Here is a 15,474-nt window from a genome sequence, read left to right on the forward strand (position 1 = left end):
CTACATGAAGCCGTACAAGCGTTTGAATTTGTTTATGAATAAGATTACTCTCTTGTTTTCTGTATCTATCATACAAACATAAGCAGCACCTGTTTTTGTAAAGTTTATATGAAGTTTTCGATAGTTAAGACCTGTATAATAATAGAATGCGTCCTCATTCTCAACATAGTAGTAGAACTCAAACGAATGCTTACCATAAGCTGTTATTTCAACAGCTTCGTCAGATATTTCATCAACGAACTCATAAACTATATCGCCATACTTGCTTTTATTTCTATTGTTTTCAGATTTAGAACACCAACGAAGGTTTGAGATTCTGTTGTCCGTTCTATCATGATTTATATGGTCTATTTCTTTCAAATTGTTTGGATTTTCAATCCACTGTTCTGCAATAATTCTATGCTTTAAGTACATTTTGTTGTTTAAACTAAGCACAATATAACCATGATTATTTAAGCATTCACTCTTAATATGTTTGTTTTTCTTTCGACGAATAGTAAAAGGATATGTCGTACAAATCTCATAATCTTCATGATTTCTCAATGTTTCCCATTGAGTTTGTTCCCCACTAACGTTCTCATTGACGTCCTCGATATCTTCTTCCTCACTGAACTCGTCAATATTTTCACTAGCTCCTTCTGTAATGTTTTCATCGGCATTGTCATTGACTTCTTCTGTAATGTTAGATGTTGTTGTTTCGCTCATGTTCTTTCACTAATGTTAAAAGTTATGTTGTACGAATTTTGAACAGAATTTAGAGCAGTTATGAAACAATGAAGTACTTTTACGCTATTGAAAGGAACTATGAGAGTGAAGTACATAACACCAATGACAAAAGGAACTAATATCAAACCTAATGAAATCGCTCACGAGGACATAGAGTTTAACAAGTACTTTGTGGAGTATCTTATAAGTGAAGAGTATGTAAGACCTTACTTCATGTTTGACAGCATGAATGAGGATGTTATTTCATGGTTAAAGAATATAAGCAATGTTTTCGGTAAGTACGTCATAGATGACAAAGGTCTTGTTGTATTTTATGAGACAGCAATACGAACACAGGAACTAATGGATATTAGCACTCAACAGCAAAGAAAGGATTTAGTACTATTGGCATGAATGAACATTGCAGGAATGACATATACAACCTATGCTCACGAAAGCCTTACACAAAAGCAATACAAATGATAGAACATAAGCGACTAAGGTCAGCAAATGAAATCATTACTGTCAGTGGTTATGAAAGAACTGTTAGCAAAGATGAGTGGAAACAGCTATTCATATTAAGGAAGGACGTTGCTGAACTAGTTAAACCTGTTGCACAAACATTGTTTCAGATAAACCAGCAATGACTAAGAACCCTTGACCTTAGTCAATGAGACCATAGAGGTTGAAGATAATGACATGAAAGAACTAGGAATGAATGAGAGAAGTTGTGAAGGATGTTTGAGTCAAAACACATGGTTCTTCAGAGCTGTTAAGAAACTTAGTAAAGAACGACAGAAATATTTATAGAGAAGTATTGCAAAGGATGTGTAAATGAATTGCTTGAAATAGAACTTAGAGACACTTTCACACTAAAGGACTTGAGGAGAAATAAGTACATGAGTGAGGACGGTATTGACATAGCTAGTGTTAAAATGACTTAAGAAGATGTGTTTGTTGTTATTGACGGAGCACGTATGACATATCTAGTGAAAGATTATGATGGAATACGAGACACAACAACACTTGTGTCAGTAGATAGCAAGGAATTCAATAAGCTCATGAAGAGTATTTATGTAGGACGTATTGAGGAGAAGGATGTGAACGCACTGATGATTTATGAAGCGGGTCAGAACAAGAACTATCTTATGAGGTCAGGCATGAGATTCTTTGACGAAAGAGATGACATTTACAGCTATTTCAGAGGATATGAGTATGAGGTACTGAATGAAGTAGATGAGAACGTTATTGAAGGATATTTGAAACATGTTCACGATGTCATATGTAATGAGGATGAAGAGCTTTATGAGTATGTTTTTGAACTGGTTCGCCTACATCGTTCAAAATCCTTGTGGAAAGACTGGAACAGTACTTTTGTTAATAGGAAAGCAAGGAACTGGTAAGAATGTACTTAGTAATGTTCTATGCGAGCTCATTAGCAACTACGCCAACAATAATATAACGGCAATAGAGAATGTGGTTGGTAGATTAATGCTGCTATTGAGAACATGAAGCTCATCGTATGCAATGAACTAAGCTCATGCGATACGTCTAAGGTCATGAACCACGACGCACTAAAGTCAATAGTAACAGAGACTCAGTTGGACTTAAATCAGAAGTGTCAGCCAGTAAGAAAGATAGAGAATGTTTGTAATATCATCATGATATCTAACAACTTCAACTCAGTAAAGATTGACAAAGACGACAGAAGATTTGTTGTCATTGACGTAAGCAGCAGATACAAAGGAAATTACGAATATTTCTCAAATCTCATTGAAAGCTTTAATGAAGAGTTTTATTCAAACTTACTGACGTACTTCATGAAGAAAGATTTAAGTGAATTTGATGTAAGGAAGATACCATTCACCAGGGCTAAACAAGAACTCATCGAAATGAACAAAACACCTTACCAAATGTTTTACGAGGAGTTCTATGAAAAGTTTGTATCCGGATGGAATTGTACAGAGTGCTACAGAAGATATAAAGAATTTGCGAAGGAGAATGAATTCTTTGCATGTAGTTCAAATGTATTTGGCGGCAAGATGAGAGAATTTGTGAAAAGAAGTAGAAAGCGAGACGGTTCTGCAAGAAGTTATATTTACGAAGCAAGTATGATATTAGAAGGTCGTGGAAAGAAAGAAACAGTGAATTATGAGGAAGTGCTTGAAAAATTCATGGAGTACATGGGAAGCAATATAACATACAACAAAGACATATACAGTGAGTTTAAGTACTACTGTGAACAGCATGAGATTGAAGTAATGAGGAAAGGAGACTTTGAAACGCTTATGAAAGACAGTGAGGAGGTCATACATGCAATAATGAAATAGTTCATGAGAACAGTGAGGAGGTCATACATGCAATAATGAAATAGTTCATGAGAACAGTGAGGAGGTCATACATGCAATAATGAAATAGTTCATGAGAACAGTGAGGAGGTCATACATGCAATAATGAAATAGTTCATGAGAACAGTGAGGAGGTCATACATGCAATAATGAAATAGTTCATGAGAACAGTGAGGAGGTCATACATGCAATAATGAAATAGTTCATGAGAACAGTGAGGAGGTCATACATGCAATAATGAAATAGTTCATGAGAACAGTGAGGAGGTCATACATGCAATAATGAAATAGTTCATGAGAACAGTGAGGAGGTCATAAACTTTGCCATGGTCTCTGTCCCTAGTAGTTTTCATTATCTCACAGAGTTAATGAAAGTCATACTTTCTATCAGATGAAGCATGCAGATGAACATAATGAAAGTTAGTGAGTTTGCCACGAGTTATGAATAAAATATTGGCATATTAGATGAGATAGCTGATGAAACAGATGAAGATAAATTAAATCTTGGACTTTGCCACACTCTGTCCCTAGTTCCTCAAAATCCTTGACAACGTTGCTTAGAAATTTTGGTTCAAAACCTCATCTGATTTTAATCTGTTATGCTACCTGTTAAGTTTCGCGAGATTATAAATGTCATGGAGTTATATAAAAAAGAGGGACAGCTAGGGACATTGGAAGTACTTGTAAGGCTATCTGTTAAGATTGCATGAAATACTAAAAAGTCATGAAATCCATTATCGCTGTGCTAGCTTCACCTTTGATTGAAATGACGACTAAAGTCACTGAAGCAATGAAACAAAAGTTTTTGGTAGAATACATTAAATCAGGAACAATTCCAGAAGGTTTTTACATTCATACTATGAAGGATGGTAGAGTTCAGTTTAGAAAGATAAAGCAACCATTAGATAGAGAAGGAATTTTGAGAAAGATTAAACTTCATGAGGACAACATTGCTAAACTTAGGAAGAAGTTAGAAGAGTTGGAGAAAGGAAGAGAGTTATAAAGCAATGAATTCAACAGGGTGAAAAAACAGGTGAAAAAAGAGGTGAGATCTCACCACTTCACCTAAATTTATTTTTGTGCTATGTTTTCATACATGTGAGGGTGGTGATATCATTAATTTTTAAGTTTATTTTGTATTTTTACTGAAAATTTTTATTTGGATGTAAATGACAGAACAAAAGCAACTCATTCGAATTCCACAGTATAACAAACATACATTTAAACATTTATTCTTCCTTCCTGAGCATAACATGTTCTTTCAAATACATCCGAGACCAGTTGACTTTTCATTGACTGTGTATAAAGATAGAAATAGTTATATCATTAAACCATACGATGACGAAGGTAAGTTATGTAAATTGTACGTTAAGAAGTTAGAGAAAGTTTATGGCTTCAATTATGACTACAATAGGGTTAACACTGATGATGAAGATATTGAGGAAAATTTATGAGAACATTAGTGAAGTCGTTAGTGAGAACGATAGTGAGAACGTTTATTTTTTACATTAGTGAGTTCGTTAGTGAGAACGTTTATTTTTTACATTAGTGAGTTCGTTAGTGAGAACGTTTATTTTTTACATTAGTGAGTTCGTTAGTGAGAACGTTTATTTTTTACATTAGTGAGTTCGTTAGTGAGAACGTTTATTTTTTACATTAGTGAGTTCGTTAGTGAGAACGTTTATTTTTTACATTAGTGAGTTCGTTAGTGAGAACGTTTATTTTTTACATTAGTGAGTTCGTTAGTGAGAACGTTTATTTTTTACATTAGTGAGTTCGTTAGTGAGAACGTTTATTTTTTACATTAGTGAGTTCGTTAGTGAGGTGAAGTGGGTGGTGGCTTTGTAAATATTTAAGGTTAAGTTAGTGTTGTCGTTTGTGTTGTAAAATATACGTTAACGGTTTCGTAAAGTGTCAAACCGTTATCTTGGGTAAGGTGGAACGCAGTGCCACCATAACCAAGATAACCATACTAACTGAATTACTCCTGCAACTTCAAGTATAGCGCAAGCTTGGTATAATTTGCATTTGATTGTTTTCTGTCGGTCATTCCATCTTGATAAGAATGTTGTTACATGTAATATATTTAAGAATTTTCTTTCCATAGCAATAAAGCAAACAAGAAGATCTTCGGTCATCTCAGTGAGTGAAATAAAACTAGTAATGGGAATATTTTGGGAAAGCGTGGTGTTTCTTTTAAAAAACCCAACGCTCGCGGCAAATCTGTAAAATTGCTGGTTTCACTTGATCTAGTCCAAGCCAAAGAAAATTATCATTATCAATTTTTGGTGCGCAACCAATAGTATCAAAAACGCTAAGGACATCCAAAAACCTTCGTTGTTTAAATCCCATTTGATCAGAAATTTCTTTGATGTTAAATGTATCTTGAAAATTTGTTTGGCAATTTTTTAAAAAATGCATTACTGATGTTTTGAAATCTGTTGAATCACCTGAATCGATATCTCCACCATCCTGCTGATTAAAGGAAGTGGAATGTTCCATAGATGAATTCTCAAAATTAAAATAATCGTAAATTTTTTTGAGAGAATAAGGTCAACTATTTGAATGTTATTGTATATGAAATTCTTAGCATAATATTGTAAAAAATATAATAAAAATCAAAAGTCTCATCACACTTTTCAATGCTCGATTTTTACAAACTGTTTAAAAATGGAGCTTATATTGAAATAGTGTAGAGACTAAAAATTACCACAGACTATTTCAGAGGATTGAGTTGCCACTCAATCCTCTGAAAAGTCTGAGGTAATTTGCAAAATTGAAATTGATATTGAATTTTTTGAAAATTAAATTAAGAAAGATGAAATTTTAAATTAGATTGCAAATGATGTAACTTATATGAAATATTTAAAAAGAAATTTGAAGAATTGATTTGTGAATAATTATTTCCAAAGCAAATATGAATGTTATTTAGGTCAGGTAAGTGGGGCTTCCAGGGGCTACACCCCTTCTAGCCCCTAAGAAATTTTGAACGATTTGCAAAGACAAATTGACAATTGCAATTTAAAGATTTTGAGAACCACCGAATTCATCTCCAATGCGGAGACCAAGGACGAGGCGGACCACTTCGTCGATGAACTTCTCTCTCTGCACGTTCAGAGAGATAGAATTTGGAACACATTCAAGAAATTAGAATAAAAAACTCATTTTTACTTATTTTTTTTGAAAAAAAGTTTTTTTAAATAAAATTAAATTTTTATTCTGAGTCAAAGTTCGGGTCTTCTGCGTTATATGCAACGTAATTGAACCATATCTTGTATGGATGGTTCAAATCCGATGAAACTGAAATGGTTTCACCGGGGACTAATACCAAGTTTCCTTCCCAGTAGTCTTGACTATAGATACAAGGTGATGTGAATTTTGCATCCCTGGGATGGACGATACACCCAAAGTGTCACCTTTTTGGGATAACAAAAATTTATATATATGAGAGTTCTGCAAATCATATGCACAATATCTATTCTGCCTGACTTCTTGTATATAGGAGTCAGGCCGAATAGATATTGTGCATGTGGCAATATAAGTATTTCCGAGATTGCCATCGTGCGCTATAGTACACTACTTCTCCTTGGTCCTAGCTCGGTTCCAAGGATATCGGTGTTCAAGGATTTGGCAAGGTCCTTCTGAAGTCTCTCATTCGATGAGAGATTTCGGAAGAACCTTGCCTTAGAGTATTCCAACTCTTGTTCTCTTGTCCCTGAATAGTCAGAAAAGCTATTTGACTACTTAAGGCAGAAATTATCGAGGTCCCTCATTTGATGAGAGGCCTCGGATAATCTCTGCCTTAAAGTTGTACACTTGTAGTCCATCAGAATGTAAGTATACACGGATAGGACAGCTTTCTTCTGAAGTCTTAGATTTGATGAGAAGCCTCAGAAGAAAACTGTCCTATTTTATAATAGGAGGAGTTTCAGAAGCTCCAGAGCTCCCTTTCGTAAGGAATAGGAGCTTTGGAGCTCCTGGTTCGAAGATGTGCTTCGCATCTTTCATCAGCATAGGATATTTATCAACTGGGACTCTGTTGATGAAGACTCAGGAGCTCCAAAGCTCCCTTTCGTAAGGATTAGGAGCTTTGGAGCTCCTGGTTCGTAGATGGGCTTCGCATCTTTCATCAAAAGAGGCCCAAATGGTAAATATCCTCTGCTGATGAGCTTCAGGAGCTCCAAGGCTCCCTCTCGTAACGATTAGGAGCTTTGTAGCTCCTGAAGGTAAGGTAGGATTGCTCTGATCTCTAATCAGTAGATGCCATGCCTCATTATGGATCTACTGACAAGAGATCAAGAGCTCCAAGGACTCCCTTTTTAGCTAGTGGCATTCTCACCATTTAGTAGGATCGCTGATCCTACTAATGAAGTGATCACTTAATATACGTTTTGAATAAATTGAATTTTTTTACAAAAATTTAGTATTTTTTATAAACATCACATATATATTATAAATACGTAAATATATTCTTTAATTCAATAAATTCAATTAGGTTTCGGGCTGGGTATCCCAGCCCCAAGTATTCAATTTTATTCAATTTTTTTAGAATTTTGGGTTGGGGTACCCAGACCAAAACAAACTTTATATTTTGATGTGTAGATGCGTATGTGTACATCATTATTGCGTTATATATTATATTTTTAATGAAAAAAATCTGATTCAAAAAAAATTATCACTAATTAGTTGATAATATAAAGAAAAAATATATAAATTGTATGTTTTGAGAGTATTTATCCACATTCACTCATATGAATTTCATTAAATAGTGTCTTTTTACTCCAAAATTTATTTTGAATTATTGAAATCAAAGAAAAAAAAACTAGAAAAATTCCTCAAAATTTTTATTTTTAAAAAAATTTTGGATTTTATATTAAAAACTGACACCGGGAGGACGATAGGGCTGGGATTAGAGATACCCCGCTCACTTGGGAAAAATACGGATCTATAGTCTTGACCATTGCTAAAGAATATGCAAACCAATTCTTCGAATACAATTTCTTGTCCACTTTTGCGTTGGAAAATGACTCTTACACGGTCACCTGGAATGACTCCATCTTTTTTGTTGTCTTCATTCTGTAACGAAATAGTACGAACGAGGAAATGGTTGACAATTTCAACTTGGAATTCGCAAGGAGTTGTGCAAAAAACCCAGGAGACATTTTCGGCTCCGTACTCGTCAGCTAGTTCATCCTGGTCATAGCTGTACGAGTACGGAGTGAAGTTTATGGCTGCACGGGCAAATTGAATTTGAATTGGGCTGCGTAAGGTAGGAAGCAACTGGTTGAAGAGTCGTTCTTGAAGTACTCTTACAAGAGTGGGACAATAGCGGACAAGTTCGTCTGCATATTGAATTGAATTCGAACAAATTTGTTCGAATTGGACTGTCGCCGAAACTAGTTGACCAAGAGCTGTAGAATACTCTGAGGTCTGTTCTATACTTTCTTCTATAGAAGAAGCCATGTATTCATCAGCTTTTGACTGCAATTGTTGGCGCAATTGGAAGTTAGATTGCTCGGGTCAAAGCGAGTCTTTGGAGTGTCATCTGGGACTGGGATGACCGTGGAGGATGACAATCCTCTTCCTGGATAGTTGAATCGGAATCGCTACTGTCTTGGTATGACATTGAGCTAAAATGAAGTGAAAAAAACCGACCACTTTATTTTTTCAAATAAGAGTTTTTAAAACAGTTTTTGTTTTGTCAACGTAACCCATCTATTTTTTTATTTTATTTAATAGTTACCGTTGGCAAACCGTTCCATCTCAAATATTGAATGAACTATAAAAGTTTTTTGTTTTCTATATATACTTTTTTGTCCAACGGTAAAACTTTTTACACAACGGTTTTTGAGAGTCGTCGCCGTTGACTTTTTTGTAGAGCACTCAAATAGTATAACTTTGTCCGGACAAGTAAGGGTCTATCGTCGCTACAGGAAAAGTTACAGCGTTCCAAGGAAGTATACTTTGAGAAGCCTTTTTCCCCTTATAGAATGAGATAGGACGGTTATTTTACAAAACTGACAACACTTTGACCGAGTAGTTTTTTGTGCTGAACAAAAAGTGTCATATAAACATCTGTCAAAAACCGCTTTTTAACTTCACTTAAAATGCCACGTAAGCTACGTAAGAATATACGTAAGAGGAAGGAGCATTGAAACATCCAATAGTAAAACTGACACCACAACAACAGTTGCAACAAAAATGATGAATGACCCCACTATGTTGCAACAAATGTCAAGCAACCCTATGCTTTTAAACCGAGTTATTGGTGCACAGAGTGGTGGTTTAAGAGCGGCACTTTTAGCGAAAATGGAGGCTATGGTGGAGCTGCAGACGGAACAGCTTATAACCCTCAAAGTCAAATGAATTTGAGTTCACTCAAAAATCAAATAACGGATGTCAAAAGTCAAACATAGACATACAGAAAAAATAAGTGAAAACGAAAGAAACTAGAATATGACAGACACACAAAGAAACTCAATGAGTTAAACGTAGAGAAAAAAAGAAAGAAAAGAACAACTGAAAGAACTAAGTACAGAGGAATATGCGAAAAAGTGTCAGAAAAGCAGCAGAAGTAGCAAAAATGGAACAAGATGTTATAAATTTGAAAAACCATACTACTCAATATAAAGTACTGAAAGATGAAGAGATAAAACAAAAAGCCCTGAAGACATATATGGATAGCGATGAGTATAAAAAAGAAGTTGAAGCAAATGTAAGGCAGAAAAACTTTTACAGTTGCAAAACCAAACCGTACAGTATGAAAACTTAGCACAAGAAAGTAAAAATAACGACGCAGCCATGCAAAAGGCAATGAAAAGTGCAGAATATATAAAAGCTAATAATGACTGGTTAGATGCCCAAGCCAACGCTAAAGCAGCCCAACTTATAGGGTCAATTAAGGACAAAAATACAAGCGGATGAAGACAGTTCAAATGAAGCTTTAATGAATGCTGACTTTAAGAATGCCTTCGAAGCTCTTCATAGTAAGGTGAAACTAGTGAACGACTTCTCATCTGGAAAGAAACTGAAGTCTGAAGGTTTCGACAAAGAGTTAAGAGAAGTAGCACAAAATATGACGAAAATAACAGATGCAGCAACGAGACAGGCAGTTCAAAGTGCCTATGACGCCGTTAGAGCAACTGTTGTGGAAAGTCAAGAAAAAGAGTTACAACAGACCAAAACAGACCTAGTAAATGCTTTCTTAAGAACGAAAAGTCAGGTAGGACATTATGCTGCAGATGGAACATATGTGCCAGCTGGTGGAACTTATATACCACCAAACCCTCCAAGAGAAGCACCTGCACCAGGACTACCTAAAACATTTACATCGTCACATGGACACAGACACAGGCATGCACCACCACAACAACCAACAGTTCAAAATCCAGCACCACAACAACAACCAAAACCAACAGTTCAAAATCCAGCACAACAACCACCTCCACAACCAGCACAGCAACCAACAGTTCAAAACCCTGCACAACAACAATCACAAACAGAGCAAGGACATAAAAGAAGTAGAGAAAAAGGAAACCAAGAATTCTTAAAAATGCTTAAGGAAGATTATGGTTACCCAGATACTCTTGACTTTAGTGACAGATATAAAGAAGCTATTAGAAAGTTCAAGGAAGGAAATACTGACCCGAACCTATTTAGCTTTATGGCTCAGCATCAAATCAGATATAATCTCAAACCTGGAAAATACAAGCTCGCTAAGGGATATGATTTAATAGCATATCATCCAAATGACATGAATGAATTTACTCCGAGATATTTGGTGTCAGAGCTAAATGATAATTCAACTCTCTTCATGAAACGCGTAAAAAATAGAGACGGAACGAAAGAAGAAAGGTTTATGAGTCCGGATGACTTAGATAGGGAACTTGTTAAAACGGTCTCGGAATATATGAAATGCCAGCAGATGAGGTACAAGAAACTCCACAGGAAAAGTTCAGATACAACCAGACATGGAAGAAATAGTTCAGCAACAACAGCTAGAAGAGCCTGAAGGAAACGAACAATCCCTCCTTGGAAACTAACTTCACAGAACTAGATGAAGATTTGGAACAGCCGAAAAATCTTGACCCTCAACAAGAGTATGAGGAGAATATGGAATCTTTCCAAGAGTCTAAGAAAAATTCGGCTGACATAGTAGAAGAATATCGAAAATGTTCACCGACATACAAAAGACTCCAACATCAGATGAAAATATTCAGCATAGAATGGAAGTACTGAAAGAAAATGTACGCAAATACAATAATCCTTTTTACTTACGACCATATAACGTTCAATCTTTGGCTGAACTCGGTGAAAATAAAAGGTTTAATTTCAACAAAACATATAGAAATGAAACATTGTTTAAAGTTCATTCAGAACCTAACCAATATGGAAACAAACCTACTTTTGTTTCTGCAGACTATGGAACTACAATGAGATGGGGTCATAAAGCTAATCCGGATAGGTGGTTCATAAACTTACAACCTCAATTCCAAGAAGTTGTAGACGCAATGGAAGTGAATGGTGAACCAGATATAACGGGTATTTTCAGCGCGGCTTTAATGCCATTGAAAGATATGAAAGATGCAGATATTTTGGACCAGTATGAAATGAACATGGCTGAAGGAAATATAACACCTGACGTTCTAGAACATTTATCTCAAAGAACTACACAGAACCATAGAGATGGTATATTTGGTGAAGAGTTTAGAAAGAAAGTTAGGGAGAGAGAAGGAAGAGAACCTATTGTACATGACCTTGCAAACGAAAGTTTGCAAAATGTCATAAAAACTTACTTTGCAGACAATGAACTGAGAAGGGATGAATATTTAAGAAAACTCAAATGGACAGTACCAAATGAAATGTTAGTATTGAAAAACATGTTCCTTGACAAAATAAAACCAACTACAGAAATAAATGACGCAAGACTGAAACGTTGGGTAAAAGCTTTCCCATTCACAAAAGATATTATTGGTTACATGGAAAGAAAACCAGAATGGCTACAAAAACATATATTTGGAAACGAGCTTATTCCATATGGACAAGCTCTGTTTGAAGAGCTTGAACCGGAAACTCAGGAAAGAGTCATGCAAACAATACGCGAAGACTCAAATACAAACTATGACAAAATCTTTCTAGGATATAGGTTACCTGAGATGGGCGACCAGAGCCCAAAGGCAAAAAGGACATGGGAAATTTACAACATACTAGTGAACATGAGGCAAAGATGCAACAACTTGAAGCAGAGGGCAAGTTACCAAAAGCGACACCAAAGAAGAAGAGAAGAGTAGAACAAAGTGAAAGTAGTGAAGAAGTAACTTCATCTAGTGAAAGTAGTGGCAATGAAGGAAAAAGAAGAGTTAAAGATTCAAAAAACTCAGTCAGGAAGAAAGTAAAGCTTGGTCGAGTGGGTTCTATTATGACATATAAATCCAACTATTCTATATTTTTACCCATATGAAATGTACGCCGCTCAGAATATAACGCCAACAGTTTTGGATGCCATGAACGGAAATGTTTCCGAATGGTATAACGAATGCGACAATGCCATTAGAAGGTCAGAAATAGTTCCTGGAACTTACGAATATACAACTGCTGTTTCTTATGGAAACGTAGGTGAGTTTGGAGAAGGTTCTTCAACAACAGTAGATATTGCTTGCGACAGGTTTCATATTATTTCTATTGACAACTCATTCTTATACGTGGAACAAGACATTGAAATAAAAACTTCTGCCAAGTTGTCTGACAAGAAAGGTTGCAATGGAATTTTCTATGTCGGATACCAATATGCTCCAGAAGTTTTCATGGGATATAAGATATATTCTAACTCTGACTTAGTTCAAACAGTAACATGGGCAAACTATGAATGGTTCGCTTTGAGAAACTCAGTACAACCACAAGCTAGAGAACAAACAGACCAGTATGCACCATTGAGAAAATAAGAAGACTTGACCCTAACGTTCCAGGAGTTTATGTTAACCTTTCTGGACAAACTGCAGCAGCAGTAACCAAAGTAAAACTGAAACTTAGAGTTCCTTTGTCATCTTTCCTCATCTTCAGGTTTTTAAGATACTTGCCAAACTGGGCAGGAAAAATTTCTATCGAACTTACTCCAAGCAAAAATAACTTAGTCATTGCACCAACACAAGACCCATTCACTATTACAGACGTAAAGGGAACAAATAAACATCATTCGCCGAATTTTGCAAAGACAAAGTTGACTTAGACTTTGGTTTCTCAAACCTCAACACTGAAGTAAACTATTATTTCAATGCTGCTGGAACTGCTTGGGACACAGTTAAGTTTACATGCGAACAGTTTGAATGCAAGAGAATAGAAAGCAGACTTGCCGTTTATATGTTGGACCCAGATATTTCAAATGCTTTAGCTGCCAAATATATTGCAGTTCCACTTATGTTCCCTATACACCAAATATCTGTCAAAGACTTTGCAGGTGAAGTTGGAAACCAAAGTGCTGACCCAGGTGCAAGAACAGATATTGCTTTAACAACTGCAATGAAACATGCAGATACTATGTTTGTACTGTTCAGACGAACTATAAATGACTATTCTTGTTTCTACAACCCTGGTATTAAATATCATATAAACATAGATGGCAAATATTATCCAAGAGAAGAATATTCTACAGTTGAGGATATGAGGTCATACAACTTGACATTAGATGCTATGAACTTTAACAACAACTTCACAACAACCATTAACCCTGAAATGCAAAGTTCTATTATGCCATATGTGAAAGTATGGACTCATACAGGAGGTCAAAAAACTCAATATACAAATGGAGACCGTTCAAACTTTTGGCTTGGCATTCCATTTGCTGACTCAGAAGACTTTATGGGTGGTATTTCAACTGTTGGTACAGTTCAAATACAATATACTGGTGACAGAGACGGTCCAGATGAATTGAGAGCAAAGAAGTTTACAAAACCAATAGCACTTTTCACGGAAGATGCTCTTTTGAAGATTCGTTCGATGAAACCTGCTGGGGCTCCTCAGATTGGCATAACGACAGCTTCCATCGAGCAGATTTTGGCAGCAGGTCAGTAAGTTGTTCTTGAACTGACTTCTCTCCGTCAAATATTGACAGTACGCCAGTTTTGACATAATATTGTATTATAAACTTTCCTTTAGTAATATCGTCAGTTTTGAAGTTATATTTTTGTCTGCTTCAAGAACTTTCACCATTTCAGTTATACCAACTTTCTTTGCTTTATGAAAATATTTAGGTTCAGCAAAGACTGCTATTCTATAACATTTTCCATTGTTTGTGTAAAGAACTATTCTGTCAATGTATTTGTATTGTTTTGTGAGTATAAACTTTGTTCTGCTTCAATTCAAGAGATATCCGAATACGTCCATCTTTTTATTCTAAGTAAAATGTCATTTCCGAAAAATAGAAGCGTAAGTGTTTCAAAAGGTTTAATGGCGGTGGCAGATGTGAAGTTAAATTCACCAACTCAAACAAACAGTCAAAGTGTTGTTGTCAATGTCAAAGACAGAGATGTTGAAGTGGGGAAACCATACGAAGACGAAGATGGTATAACAATTGTTCCTGTAAAAGAACCAACATATCCTGAAGTTAGCAGAGACTTAAGTTCTGTTGCAGATATTCGAAACGACTACCAACACTGAAAGACAAACTTCAAACTCAGGAGAAGATTTGTCAAGCTTTAAGTATAATGTTAAACTTGGTCGAACACAACCCTGTAAAAGTGAACTCATATGTCATTGCACCTCATGAAGTTTTGAAAGAACTATTGAAACTTTTGACAGAGGCAGACGATATAAACATCAAAGAAATAGAACCCGACATTAGTTGCTGTGGTGTTTCATATAATGCATTGACAAGATATACGTTATGAAAGGAGGTGAAACGTTGAACTTAAATATAGTTTCCCAGACGTTATAAAAATATTTGACGACCACAACATTTCATTAAAATTTATTTGCTAAGTAAATGGCAGAAGACATAATGGTTTATACTATTACGACTAAAAACCCTGAGTCATATAATTCTATAACAACAAAACTTACAAAGTCCTCAAGGACGATATTGTAAACTAACCTTAAACACAATGACGACTAAAGCCTGTTTTGCTCTTTTGACACCAGAAGACTTTATTGTTGTGAATGGTAAAAAATACTCCTTTGAAGATACTTACTCAGATATACCACCAACAGGTTTTGTTGACTTATTTAATACTTTAAGTACGGGTGTAACATGTGCTGCAACTAGAGCAGGTTTCATTATGTTTGGATGTCCGACTGAGTTTACTATAAACGATATGAGCTATAATACAAAACTCATATTCTGGTTTTTACTACCAACAGTTTCCTATAAAGGAAAAGGTGTCATACAAGGAATGTCTATTCCATTGACATTAAGCACACCAATCTTATAT

The 15,474-nt window shown here is 35.5% G+C and overlaps 2 protein-coding genes and 4 pseudogenes across 6 annotated transcripts, besides 4 other annotated features; 4 read left to right on the forward strand and 2 right to left on the reverse strand.

Annotated features, from left to right (window-relative positions):
- On the reverse strand, window positions 1-705 carry TVAGG3_0346920 (His-Me finger endonucleases family; the record flags this gene model as incomplete). The annotated part of the gene is made up of 1 exon (XM_051230953.1): window positions 1-705. The coding sequence occupies one exon, from the start codon at window positions 703-705 to the stop codon at window positions 1-3; it is 705 nt and encodes a 234-aa protein (XP_051100683.1).
- Window positions 1-2,843: part of a mobile genetic element that runs on past the window's edge.
- A 4,037-nt stretch (window positions 2,844-6,880) lies between these two features.
- Window positions 6,881-6,951: a mobile genetic element.
- A 21-nt stretch (window positions 6,952-6,972) lies between these two features.
- Window positions 6,973-7,278: a mobile genetic element.
- Window positions 7,279-7,840: 562 nt separating this feature from the next.
- On the reverse strand, window positions 7,841-8,515 carry TVAGG3_0346950 (uncharacterized protein; the record flags this gene model as incomplete). Its single annotated transcript, XM_001285800.1, has 1 exon — window positions 7,841-8,515. The coding sequence occupies one exon, from the start codon at window positions 8,513-8,515 to the stop codon at window positions 7,841-7,843; it is 675 nt and encodes a 224-aa protein (XP_001285801.1).
- Window positions 8,516-9,728: 1,213 nt separating this feature from the next.
- Window positions 9,729-11,339, forward strand: TVAGG3_0346960 (annotated as a pseudogene). The gene has a single exon. A coding segment is annotated over exon 1 (1,611 nt).
- An 88-nt stretch (window positions 11,340-11,427) lies between these two features.
- Window positions 11,428-15,474: part of a mobile genetic element that runs on past the window's edge.
- On the forward strand, window positions 11,485-12,397 carry TVAGG3_0346980 (annotated as a pseudogene). Its single transcript has one exon. A coding segment is annotated over exon 1 (913 nt).
- TVAGG3_0346990 lies at window positions 12,556-13,402 on the forward strand (annotated as a pseudogene). The gene has a single exon. A coding segment is annotated over exon 1 (847 nt).
- On the forward strand, window positions 13,614-14,119 carry TVAGG3_0347000 (annotated as a pseudogene). Its single transcript has one exon. A coding segment is annotated over exon 1 (506 nt).

Source organism: Trichomonas vaginalis, chromosome V (genome assembly GCF_026262505.1).
Source record: "Trichomonas vaginalis G3 chromosome V, whole genome shotgun sequence".
Taxonomy (NCBI): domain Eukaryota; phylum Parabasalia; order Trichomonadida; family Trichomonadidae; genus Trichomonas; species Trichomonas vaginalis.